The 12,856-nt window shown below is 34.7% G+C and overlaps 1 protein-coding gene across 1 annotated transcript in view; it reads left to right on the top strand.

The window, feature by feature from the left end:
- ADSS (adenylosuccinate synthase) overlaps positions 1-12,856 on the top strand; it is a 36,121-nt gene that overhangs the window by 13,727 nt on the left and 9,538 nt on the right. Inside the window, exons 2-8 of the mRNA XM_027657284.1 lie at positions 2,063-2,165; positions 4,432-4,500; positions 5,254-5,304; positions 7,502-7,568; positions 9,690-9,797; positions 10,099-10,180; positions 11,908-12,034. Coding sequence (XP_027513085.1) covers positions 2,063-2,165; positions 4,432-4,500; positions 5,254-5,304; positions 7,502-7,568; positions 9,690-9,797; positions 10,099-10,180; positions 11,908-12,034 — 607 coding nt within the window. The remainder of the gene's footprint in view (positions 1-2,062; positions 2,166-4,431; positions 4,501-5,253; positions 5,305-7,501; positions 7,569-9,689; positions 9,798-10,098; positions 10,181-11,907; positions 12,035-12,856) is intronic.

Here is a 12,856-nt window from a genome sequence, read left to right as displayed (position 1 = left end):
CTAGTACCTCAGTAGTTCAGTGTTGTACTTAGACCTATCTACTGAATTTTTGTCTAAAGTGCTTCGGTGTTCATGTTAAACTGATATTAACTAGACTGATAGTAACAGTGGATCTAATAGAAAGGAATAATTTGAAGGAATCTGATGTGGAAGAAGTTAACTACCACATTCAGCAGATGTACTTAACTATAAATGCTACTTTAGTGCATAACTGTTCTTCACCAGGAAAGGTTTTGCTTAGATTCTCAAACACTGAGTAGAAAACCAATGTCTCTTTTTACTTAGAAAAACTACTATATGACTTATAGTTCTCAGAATAATATCTAGTTTTGGAGTAACTTGTAGTAGCTGAGGAGTATCAGCACTGCATTTCAAAAATAGTTGTAAATGGTCTACCTGCTAATGTAGCTAGCTAAAATCCTTTAAAATGAAAGATACATTTGTAGAGTGGTAGATTGTGAAATAATCTCTCTTAGAGCTACCACTGAGTAGAAAAAATGGAAGCAAGAGGAGGAGGATTACTCCTGAACATTTATTATTTTCTTAAAAGAATAAACTTGAAAGGCCTGGTTTTTGTTTGCATTCAGTATGTTTCACATGTGAATCAAAAATTTGTCATTCTCTGCTTGAGTCAGATCACTTGCATTGAAAATCTGCATCCAAAAATCTTTACAGCTGCTTCCAGGTAATGTTCACTACATGGAAAAAACCTATGGCATGTGTGTTTATGTACTGGCACAAATGTTTGATATCTACAACTATTATCTATTTGTATTGTCAGATACAGCTTTATGTATTGGATTTGTGCTTTGTAAACATTGTAGAAGTAGTGAGTAGCTGTTGAGTTCATTGCTTAGAAAAGATCTTATGAGAGACAATATTCTGGAATATTTCAGATTTATAGTTCCATGGATTAATACTTCATATAATTTGTCTTCTTATTATATAATGCTTTTCTTCAGTTTGTCTTGTGCTGAAAAGCAGCTTAGTTTAAAAGTCTTTCCTTTCAGGTTTCCCTTCTTTGAAGCAGTTTGTTTATTTCCGGTGCAAGGTGCCTGTAAAGGATGTTCCTGTGGTTATGACAGACAGAACCATTTTGTATGTAACCTTAACTTGCACAAATGACAGCGTCACAAGAGAGTATAAGCTTATTTTCAAAACTACAATAAACAAGATCTGGGGATATTTGGTAACTGTTTTGTAATCTTTTTAGTTTCATAAGCCTTTCTTGACCCTCTTTAAGACTTAGTCACAAGCTTCTTTTGGTATTTTAGACATATTTCACACTTTAACAAATCTCTTAATACTTTCTCTGTGGTAATGAAAAGACCTAGAAATGTTAAGTGTTAGTTTGATGTAAATGGTTTCTGGTAACTTACAAAACCACAAAGTCATAGTTGCTTCTAGATTCTCTCCATAAACAAAACACTGAAGGTAACAATTACTTGTACTGTTACAGAACCTCTCTCATCACACAGTAGGCGTAGAATGAACCAGTTAACTTTGCTGGTTACTGTTCATATAAAAGCACTCAAAAGACTGAAGCCAAAATTCAGAACAACAAGCCCGCATGTTGCCAAACAACTAGACTTATCTTTCCCAATGACTGGATGGTTTCATAGAGTTTAGTTGGGGATTTGTTTTTTTTGACTTTGCTAAGGTTGCAGTTCCACTTTCAACACTTTCCGTAACTGTAACAGAAAGCTAATGAAACTGATGATGGCTTTCAGAAATGACTGCATGTTCCAGAATATTCATGCTTCTGTCCAATAATTTTTAGAAACATTTTAATCTTATTCCAAGCTTTCGTACCTTTGATGAACCAAAACACTGTGCCAAGTCTATATGGCAGATAATACTGATGTTGAAATTGTCCGGTTTGACAGAAGAAGTTTGGCTGACTTCCTGGGAAAAGGAAATCTCTGAAAGATCTCAGTAACAGAAATGAAAATGTGGAATTGAAGCTGGAACAAGTTTATTCCATCTTTATACTATGTTCATTTGCCTTTAGTGTCAGAAACTATTAACACTTTTTTTTCTCCCCTCTCTCCCTCCCACTCAGGGAGGCAATAATGCAGGGCATACTGTTGTTGTGGATGCTGTGGAGTATGACTTTCACCTTCTGCCAAGTGGGATCATCAATCCAAGAGTCACTGCATTCATTGGTAAGTGGACATACCTTAAAGATAGAGTACTGTCGTTACAGTCTTCTGACATTAAAATAATGTATCTGAGGACGTTGAGGATAAGGATTCTTTTTCTTCAGTTTTTCACAGGCTTGAACTGTTCTGCTATCATCCTAATGCTGCCCTAACGCATTTGTGAAGTTTGGATTACGGAAGCTTCCTTTATTGTCTTAGATAGTTCATCTTTGTTCTTATCTATCGATACAAACAGCTAGTTGCCCAGGATATCTTCATTCTCCCACTTCCTCTTATTTTCTCTACCAATTACTTATTTTATTCTCCCAGTACCTCTTCTCTGTTTAAATCTTTAGGCCTGCTAAGGACCTACTGGTACTTTTTGAAACATAGATCTTTCCTCTTTTATCCATTGAATTGTGAAGTGAATGTTGACTCCAAAAGACTTCGTCAGCGTAGAGTTCTTACCAAGAAGTCCTCTCAGGAGAGTACATTAGAACTTCAGGGCAGTGACAGTACTAGGTGATGTGAGCATCTATGATCTCTTTTCTTCATGAAAGGGGATTTAGTCTGTTCAGTCTGTTGTCCCCACAAAACTACTTACCCCCCTCCTTGGCTTGGAATCCTGTTTCCAATCCTACACGTGGTTTGTTTTTTTTTTTCCCTTTGGATTGCTTGTATGACCAACCTTAATAATGCTACATGGCCCATACAATTCCTTCTAAAAATGAAGATAAATATAAAATGTGTACACAGCATTATAATTGTATGTGTGCTTGAGTGGTGTTTCACTAAGAAGGTGGATCTCTGGGTCACTAAAGGCTATGACCTCACAACACTTTCATCTTGCTTTTTTGATATCCAGAACTCCTGTCCCTTACACAGTGTACTTGTCCAAATAGGACTCTGCTGCCATGCTCTTCCTGTCCCTTCTTCCTACACCTCGTTGCTTTGAGACTGTAATCTTGCCTCTCAGCTTGGTACATGTGCCAAGAGCAAGTGGTCATTGACAGTATTGACAATTTGCTAAACAGTAGCTCCAGAGTCTCTGTCACAAGTTACTCAATTCATAGACAGTCCAGGTGTAGTGGCTGTATACTCTGTCATCACTAACTCTGTACTTGATGGGATTTGGTGGTTAATTGCCTCTTTTCAACTGTTATATTGTGACTTGCTAATGGCACAGTTTTGGATCAACTTGCCCTTCCTAATACTTCTATAGAAACTGAGTCAATGGGCATGGAAATAGATTCCTGCTGATGAAGGGGAGTTTGGGATGTTAACTGTTTCTAGTTTTGAGGGCTGAGGCAGATAGTACTTCTGTTCTTTTTTGATATGTTACTGTGTTATGTTTCTTAAGGAGATTATTACTTGAAAACAGTAAAAAAGGATGTCTCTTTTTGGGGAAAAAAAACCAACTTAGGATTCCAGTGAAAGAGCTTATGGATTCAAAAAATGGCAAGGGCAAAATAATCAGAGTATTATAATAAAATACCCATTGATTAGGACTACACCATGAAGGTTATAGTGAAGAAGTCTTAAAATACTTTGTATTTTGATGCTTAGAATGCTTTTATCTTTGTGAAATTAGGTGATATGCAAATAGTTTTGAAAGGCAGGTCCCTTTTTTACCTAGATGTTATACTGGTAGCTTTCGATCTACTGAGTTTGCCATGATCTTAGGATGGTTCAGTTTTGCCATATGGGAATGCTCCTCCTTAGGCTCTCAGTGATGCTGGTTCATTGCATGAGCTAGTAGTCTTTTTCTGAGCAATGTGATGGCTATAGGAAGATGAGCTTGCTTTCGACAGATCTTTTTCCTCTGTTATTTTTGCTAGTCTGTTAACAACCCCAAATCTATATACAAAATATCTCATCTCTGTTGCAGAAGGAACACAGCCTGAGGGGATGCTAGTGTTTATAGTGATCATAGAAATGTGCTAAGCTTTTAAAAAACAATAGAGTTATTACAGTGAAGTATAAAGCAGGAAGTTAATTTTAGATAAGAGGAAGAGGAAGTTGCATTTCAGACTGTCCCACGATTTTGTTACTGTTCTCCTTTAAACTGAAAGTTTAGTTGAGTTTATTAAAAAGATTCAGTGCCTGTAGAAAGGAGTAAATCTGTCTTCTAGACAAATTCCTAAGAAAAAAAATTGTGTTATCTTGAAAGTTTAAAAACTTAAGTAAAATACTCTGCACACAAAACATGAAGTGTTTTTGAGCTGTTTGAAATATTTTCTCCCATCCTCAACAGTGCATTAAATTAATGTAATGTAATGGTTTTCTTCAGGAAATGGCGTTGTAATTCATTTGCCAGGACTCTTTGAAGAAGCTGAAAAAAACTTAAAGAAAGGAAAAGGTGAGAAAATTTTAAGATACTACCTTTAAAATAGTTTGTGGGGCATTCTTCAAAAAATTTAGATGGAGGATGCCTCTGTTGAGGTGATATACAATGTATTTTTCCATAACTCCCTTTAGCTGCTGCATACTGACAGGAGTCTTGCTAGAAGTTTCATGGCCCTCATGGGAAGACAGATAAAAGAAATCTCTGTACAGTTTCAGAATATATTCTAAATATAAATTATCTACAGACATTTTTCTTTGCTTAAAAAAGTGAATTTAAGAAGTGAAACAACTTCTTTAAGTGTGTTAATCTGTTCATAGTTGTTTTACCTCTTACAATATTGGTGTACACTTTGACCTTTTTAATGTAAACAAGTGCTGTAGTAATCACTTCTTGATTCAGAACTCAGTTTTTGGATACTTTGTGTTATGTCTATTGCTACGCTTGGCAGCAGTCTACTGTAAGTGAGGTAAAGCAATGCTCTAGATTATTCAAAATCAAAAAAGCTATTAGTTGTTTGCTAGAATTGAGGAATTAGTAGAATAGCTTGAATTCTTCTTCAGAATAAGCCTGATTTTTCTCAGCTTTACAGGTTGATGCCAAGTTTTAATTACTGAAATTACTTTTTTTTTCACTCTGCAATGTGATTGCTCAGTCTTTAAATAGATTGACTGAAGAGTAAACATGAAAAGCATTTATACTTTATGCATCAGAAGACAAAAATGCTATACAAAACATAATTTGAACTATTTAATTTTGTCTTTTAAGGGCTAGAAGGCTGGGAGAAAAGACTAATAATTTCAGACAGGGCTCATATTGGTAAGTTCCTATTTGGGGTTTGGTTTTCTGTTGATTTTTTTTTTTTTTTTTTAATTAATCTCTGGTTTCTCTGAACTTTCTGTGGCAGTAAAAGTGTGACCATTTTTAGCCATCTCTTTACGTAGGTCTGTACTTTTCTTTGGATTAAGTCTCTGTGGGCTGCTTTGGTTTATTGAAGGTCCTAGAAAAAACTGTTCCTCACTCAGGACCCTCCCAGTTTTATATTCTAGTGACTCTTTAATCCTATTCCATAAGCATCACCTAGTCAGGAAAGCAGGTTCACTTTGTAAGTCAAAGATTAGAAGCACAGAGCAGTCAAAAAGCATTCAGAAGTGAATTGACTGAAGGATTCATTTACCCTTCGGGTGCAAATAAAGTGTTGCTTACAGCAACTTTTTTGTTGGGAAACCACGTGACCAGGTTTGACTTCAAACTAGTGATCTCCCTACCAAGGAAATTGCCACATGCTTCTGAAAGGAGATTTTATGGTAAGGACTCTGTAGGGACGGAGAGAATGACTGACTGCCTTCCTCACAAGGAGCTCATCAGTCAAGCACTGATTCCAGGCTATGCTCCAGACAGCAATGCGGTTCAGAGCCTGGAGTAAAATAGTGTTTAGAGTCCAATCCACTAATGCAGAGCTTCAGAGACTCTTCCTGTACCACTCCTAACACATCTTTATTATGTAGATTCATCCTTTAAATTAGTTCTTTGGATATTATAACATTATTGCTGCTCTGGTAGTCGTTTTCTGAAGATGCAAACTGTTGAGGACTGTACGAGATAAAAGCTTATAACACCGAAAAAAGGTTTTGCTTTCTTTGGGGTTTTTTTTGTGTTGCTTAGTGAGTGAACATGTTATTTCACAGTAAATGTTTTTACTTTGGAGTAACTAATGAGTTTGGAATAGTTAGTAACTGTATCTAAGTTACCGATATCTTTTCTGATGGTAGAATCACTGTAGGTGAATTACTTGGAACTTGCTTGATTATTAGAAAAACTTTTTTCTGTGGTGATTATATTACAATGGCAATACTGGAAAGTTTTTATCACTACACAGATTGTGAGTAAAAAGGATTAGTAACTGACTGTCACTCATAATCATTCAGCCTCTTAACAGAAATGAACTTTCAGAATGCCTCTGTTTGGAAAGTTTTGATGGCAATCTGAAGATCTGTTGTCATGATAAAAATGTCTTCTCTAAAAGGGCTGTTGTTGATCTGTGAATATTTAGTTTATAACAAAGGATCAACCAAAGATAGGTTCAAGCTGCTGGACATAACATAATCCTTTACAATACAGGAATGTGTGGAAATAAACACAAAAACAAATTAATAAGGCAAACAGGAAAACCACTCTTGCAGAGAGACTAGAGTACTTATTAAATGAATCTGTTTCTTGTAAGTTTTCAGTCTTTCCTGTGTAATGTGTACATTAGTTTTTAACTTTCAGGAGGATAGCACTTAAGAAAACTAAGCTGGCTTCTGTTTGTTTGTATACTGTGCACAGATGTTTGTATTTGACATGAGTCTTGTAAGATTTGGGATTTTGGTTGTGGGTTTTTTGGCTTTTATGGTAGACAAAGACTTGATGCAAGAGATACTTTTCATAATCTTTGTAATTAATAACAATGTAATGCATTAAAAAAAATCGGGCCTTATGAAGATGACCTCTGTTATCATAACAGATGTTGGTGGGAGCTTTTGTTATTTCCAAATGTGTTTTAATTGATGTTGTCTAAAACATAAAAGTAAAATGGTTTAAGAAGTCTTTAGAGTAAGTGAGAATGTTCACTTTAAACTCCCACCTAAATTTCACCAGTATGACCTTTTTTTACTACAGTTTGTTTCCAGGATTTTTTTCTACTGCATGCTTTTTTTTAATCCGTATAATTTTTTGGGCTACTACAAAGCAGAAATGGCTTATTTATTCTATGGGATGTGTCTACTCAGTCTGCAAGTATTCTACAAAATAAACACTTTAAAGAAAGTATCTGAAAAACCTTAGAACTCTTCCATGTGAAAAAATATAACTTGTAAAAGAGGAGAAAAAAACTCTTCTCATTTTATTTGCCTCTCTTCATTGTGTATATTATTTTTCCACATTGATAAAAAAATAGGGTGGAGTTGATTTGAAGAAATCATTAATGATGTAGTAATTTGTTTCACACAAATTTTCAACTTACTTATTTTCTTAGTGTTTGATTTCCACCAAGCTGCTGATGGCATCCAAGAACAACAGAGGCAGGAACAAGCAGGAAAGAAGTAGGTAGTTTTATTTTGTCAAATGTGGGATGACTTAGTGCAAACATGACTTAATGCATTGAATATCCGTTATTGTTTTAGTTAAAAAAATATTAATTATCCATATAACTCTTCAGTGTGGAAAATGCAGGGAACATTTCTTACACTTTTCTCTTCCAGGGGCTAGTGAAAGATTAAATTCTTAATTAAAGAGTTTTATCTTGGTATTTTGTCTTACGAAAAAGTTCCTAATTCTTAATTTGCTTTATAAAAAGAGTTCCCACTTCCAAATGTTTTGTTTACTGGGCGTATTAGTTTCTGTAAAAATATATTTCTTGTTATGAAGATTCAAGGACACTTCTGTCATCTCCAAATAACTGAAAGGTCTCTTGTATAACTAATTTAGTATCTCATAATGCTTTATTGTTAGAAGTGCATGTAAATGTTCACATTGTCTACTACAGGCTGCTACTGATTTTCTGAAGCTTTTGAAGCTTTCAGAAACTATCTGCTATGTTTTTAAATTGTGCTTTCTAAGTAGCTCCCAAGCTCTTGGGGTTGGGGAAAAAACTGGCAGAATTAACAGTGACCTGTCTACAGCTGGAAGGTAACGGTAGCACTATAAACTTCTCAGATACCTGTGAACTTAGACAAACTTGCAAAAAGAGATATATATTGTGTGGATGAAAAGTAGTTCCAACATCCTTACCTGTAAAAGGTATCCTCTACGACGATAACCTTTAAGAGAGTGTCTGGTTTCAGTGTATCTTACTTCACCTGGGCTGCTATGGAGTGATAATTGTCAGTTATTTTTACACTGGGTCATTTTCACACTTGACTTTGCTGTACCAGCTGTCTCCTTACCTGTTATTTTAGGAATTAAAAAGCAAACAGGAAGAACACACACACACATATATACGTATATGGAAGAATATACTTTTTTTAATGAGTCAGTATGTGTGTATCAGCTGTTCTTGAATATTGATGGAGTGAAAGCCAAAATTGCTGTATGACAATATTTGCAATTAAAAATACTGTCAGTCAATGAGCTACTTGAGAGAAGGCACTACTTTGTTGGTTAGTGTTACTAATTGTCAGGGAAAGCCTAATTAGGTTTTTCTTTAAAGAAACCCAGGAAAAAAAAGCTGCATTCAAAGCTAAAAATCTCAAGTCACTTTTAAAAATTTCTTCTTTCTGTGAAGTTCTTCTGCAACAATCATACAGTTTTCAAACTTGTTAAAACTACTCTCTATTTCCTCCTAAATATTAAGGCTGTCTATGTGACTGTAGTGGGGAGAGTAGTACTGCAGCCTGGCTAAGAACAGGCTATCATGGATTATCAAAAGATTGTCTCCTGTTTGTTGGGGGTGAGGAATTGAAATAGCCTGCTGTTATGTCTTAATGTGGATTTGATTACAAGACTGGCAGAATACACTTTCTGAACTAGTTGTACTTCTCTCACAGTAAAGTCAGTGCAAGCAAGTTATATATTATGATATCACTGACTTAAGCTGAAAAAGGGTTTTCAGGCAGAGTGGGCAGGTAAGGAGGAGAAGGAATTCAGGTTTTCGGAATCAGCTGCAGTGGAAAGTCCATTCCTAAACCCTTAACATATACAGCATTTAGAGTATCATTGCCACTCTTGGATGCTTGGCAGTGCTTTCTGTTTTCCTGGCTCCAACTCATGTATTTATAATTAAATGAAATATTTCTTATATACAGACTTGAAATCCATACTGGTTTTGCTGTTGCTTTATGGCAAACTTCTTCAGGTCTTCAGGACAATGTTTTAGAAGGTGTTAAATTAGTTTCAGTTTTTAGTACTGAAGGATGTTTTCTTTGCATTTGGTTCTTTAAGTATAAAAGTTGGGAATCCTGTACAAATAAATATTTAAGAATTCACTTAAGTATGAAAAGATATTGGTTTAAAACCAGAAGTATGTGTAAGATTAACATATTTGTGTGTATAAACAGTGATAGTCTGAAACTAGATCGCATACTGGAAGTATCTTGTTTTAAATGCTTAAAACAAGGTTAAATGCTCACAATTAACAGCATTTTATTTAATGCTAAGGATGTATTGCCTTTCAGGAAAAACCTTAGTTTATATCAAGAATAACTCCTGTTATTATCTTTTGCAAGTTTGGGAACTACCAAAAAAGGAATTGGTCCAGTATATTCTTCAAAGGCAGCTCGAAGTGGACTCAGGATGTGTGATCTTGTTTCTGATTTTGATGAATTTTCTGAGAGGTAACTTCTGTATTTTAATACAAAGTTGTAAGCCTAGTTTTCAGTTTCTGGGTAGTACCCTGTGTAAGCAATTACATCTGGTTCCTCCTAATTTTATTTTAAAATTAAAATGATTTTTAAATATAAAAATAACTTTATAATTTTATTAAATAATATAGTCAATTATTGGCATAATTTATTATTTTAAATTGTTAAATTACCAAATTATTGCAGATATGTAACCAGTAAAACCTAAGGTTGTGGAGGGTTAAGGCGGAAAACAAACAAACAAAAACCGTAACGCAGCATTCTTGCCTTCCAGGTTCAAAGTGTTAGCCAATCAGTACAAAGCAATATATCCTACCTTAAAGATAGATATTGAAGGGGAATTGGAAAAGCTCAAGGTAAGCCTGCTTCTGTCTCTTGAATTATGTGATCACTGTGTGCAGCTACTGATACTTAAATCCCTTGGTGACTGCTGCTTGCGCTTGTGTGAGGAGTTAAAACAGAATACATATCATGGAAAATCGTTATGTATCCATTTTGAAGAGTCTGCTATCCTTAAGGACACTTTTTACACCACTTTATGCAACATTTCAATACTCGGTTTCAAGAGAAATATTGTAAATTTTAAGAAAAAGGCTTGCATATGGAGAACGATTTTTTTACTTAATTCCCCTGGCTCAAACATACTGTCTAGGATTAAAAAAACCCAGGACTGTAGTTGGGTAAAGTATGTTTCATTGTAAAGCAGAATATTAATTGCTTGTGTCAGAAACTTAAGAACTGAAGTAAATTGTTATTCTAAGTAACAAACCTTAAGAAAAGAAAAACAACCTATGTCTAGCAGTATAAAAAATGTAAGTTGATAGCAGCAAAACTAATGAAGCATGATTATCAGCAAACTAGTCTTGTGGTTAATTACAGTTTCTGATTTGGTGTTTTCCCTGCAATTGGGGCAGTTGAGAGATTTCTCACTAGTGTTAACTTCTTTTTGCACTCATCCAAGTTCTTATTTGAAAAAACTGTGAAGTGTCTTACCCTTACACTCAGCCTTTTTGTTAATTTTTATAGAAACTTAACTATATGAGATTTTTTTTTTACCTTTAGAAAACTTCAACCAAATGTGACACACTGTTTAAAACCATTGAGGTATGTGTGGAACAGGGAGTTATTACACGTTTAATTTTTTCAGAAAATCAGGCTGAAGAAATCATCCTTCTTGTACCCTTAGTTGGCACTAAACTCATTTCTACAGATCTAGAATAGAATATATGGGAGTTCTTAGCACTTCTGTTTTTCTTACTTGTGCCTGTTGCACATGTTGAGTTGTAGTATTTTTATCAGTGTGTAGACCTAGAAACCTGTTAGTTGAGTACTTCATAATGCTTTATAGTTTACTTAATACAAATTAGGATTACAGAATATCTAAAACTCATTGTTAGGGTGGAAACACAACATGTATTTGTAGCTTGAGGAAAATTACTTGTGTTATGCTAATACGCTTCATTCAGTTCTGAAAGACAAAGTGTTATATTTCATGTGAAGTAAATTGTTAGAATGAGAACTTCCACATGTTCTAATGGGGAAAAAGACTGTGTACCGAGTGATAATCTGAAAATTACTGGCTTCTTGCCTCCAGCTGCTCAGTGGCATTCAAGCATTTGACCCTTAATTCCAATATGTAACTTTTTTCTTTTACTTATGAATTACAATTTACAATTGTGTGCATTTGTTGGCTTCAGAGGACCAGAAGTGAAATTCCCTGGGTTTTGGGGAGAATTCTGAACACTCGGAAATGAAATACCAAACACAGTAAAGTATAGTGATTATAGTCATGCTTGAATATTTCTAAAATATTCCAGAACTTTGGATTTTATTTCTCTGCTCCCCTTCCCACACCTTTTTTCTTTCTTTCCTCCTATGAAGAGAGTACATGTCCATTGTGTAAATCTGAGTCTCATGTTCTTCCTTCCCTTGTTCACATATTGTGTCATATTTAGATTTCTTTGTTTGCTTTTCCTTTTCAGAAGGAGTATGAACATTGTTATGAGGGAACAATAGCAATTCTACTCTAGCTGTCTTTATCATAATGAAATTATACTATACAATAGTCTTTTGTATTATTCAGGGCTACATGGAAAAAGTAAAACCAATGGTAAGGGATGGTGTTTATTTCATGTATGAGGCTTTACATGGACCACCAAAGAAGATCTTAGTAGAAGGTGCAAATGCAGCACTGCTGGACATAGATTTTGGTAGGTATGACCTTTCTGAGACACATGTTGCTGTACACTTATGTTGTGAAAGAAAAACACTAAATATAAACTCTCCCACGCTTAGCTGCTTTTATGGCAGAAGTGTTTTGTATTTTGGAAGAACAATGACTAGCAAATAATAAGGGATGGATGAGTGGGTGTGTTATTTAAAATATTTCAAAAAGCTTTAGACTCTCCCAAAAGTAATTATTTGGATAACAGTAAAGATCAGGTGGCTTTTCTTAGAGTGTACCTATTACTTCAGTGTCTGTAATAACTCACAATTGTATACATCTATGGAGAACACTTGAGAATAGCCATGGAGAACTTTAAGAGGCAAAGTGTATACGCACAATACTTCTTGACTTTTGGAAAATCAGCTTGCCTTTTTTTTAAAGTCTTTATATAACACTTAGTTTTCCACTGTTTCACAATGTCAGGAAAGGTGCCGATAATTGCTAATGAGGCAAGAGTGAAAAGGTTATCCCAATCAATTTGATATTAAAAATGGTGCAGTTTTTCTTAAAACTGTGATTTTGCTAATAAAATTAGAAACTTCTAGATAGAAGCAGCTTCTTATTTTTTATGACATGATTTTGTTTGGTTGTCATTATATTGTAAGAACAGGTAATTTATTATACCTGTGTGTGTATATATATGTATATATATCTCATAGCCTCTATGGTTGGCTCCTGCATTTTGTCACATTTTTCTTCAATCTCACTAGCCTTGTAACTGTAACGTTTTTATTGTTAGAAAGATGCTAAAGCCTGAAATTGAAGCCTGTAAGGAGTGCTGTCAAACAAATATAAACCTGACGTG

The sequence above is a fragment of the Corapipo altera genome, unplaced genomic scaffold (genome assembly GCF_003945725.1).
Source record: "Corapipo altera isolate COAL_440 unplaced genomic scaffold, ASM394572v1 2c, whole genome shotgun sequence".
In the NCBI taxonomy this organism is placed as follows: domain Eukaryota; kingdom Metazoa; phylum Chordata; class Aves; order Passeriformes; family Pipridae; genus Corapipo; species Corapipo altera.
Note: the sequence above shows the minus strand (reverse complement) of the source record. Positions and strands in the feature narration are given on the sequence as shown.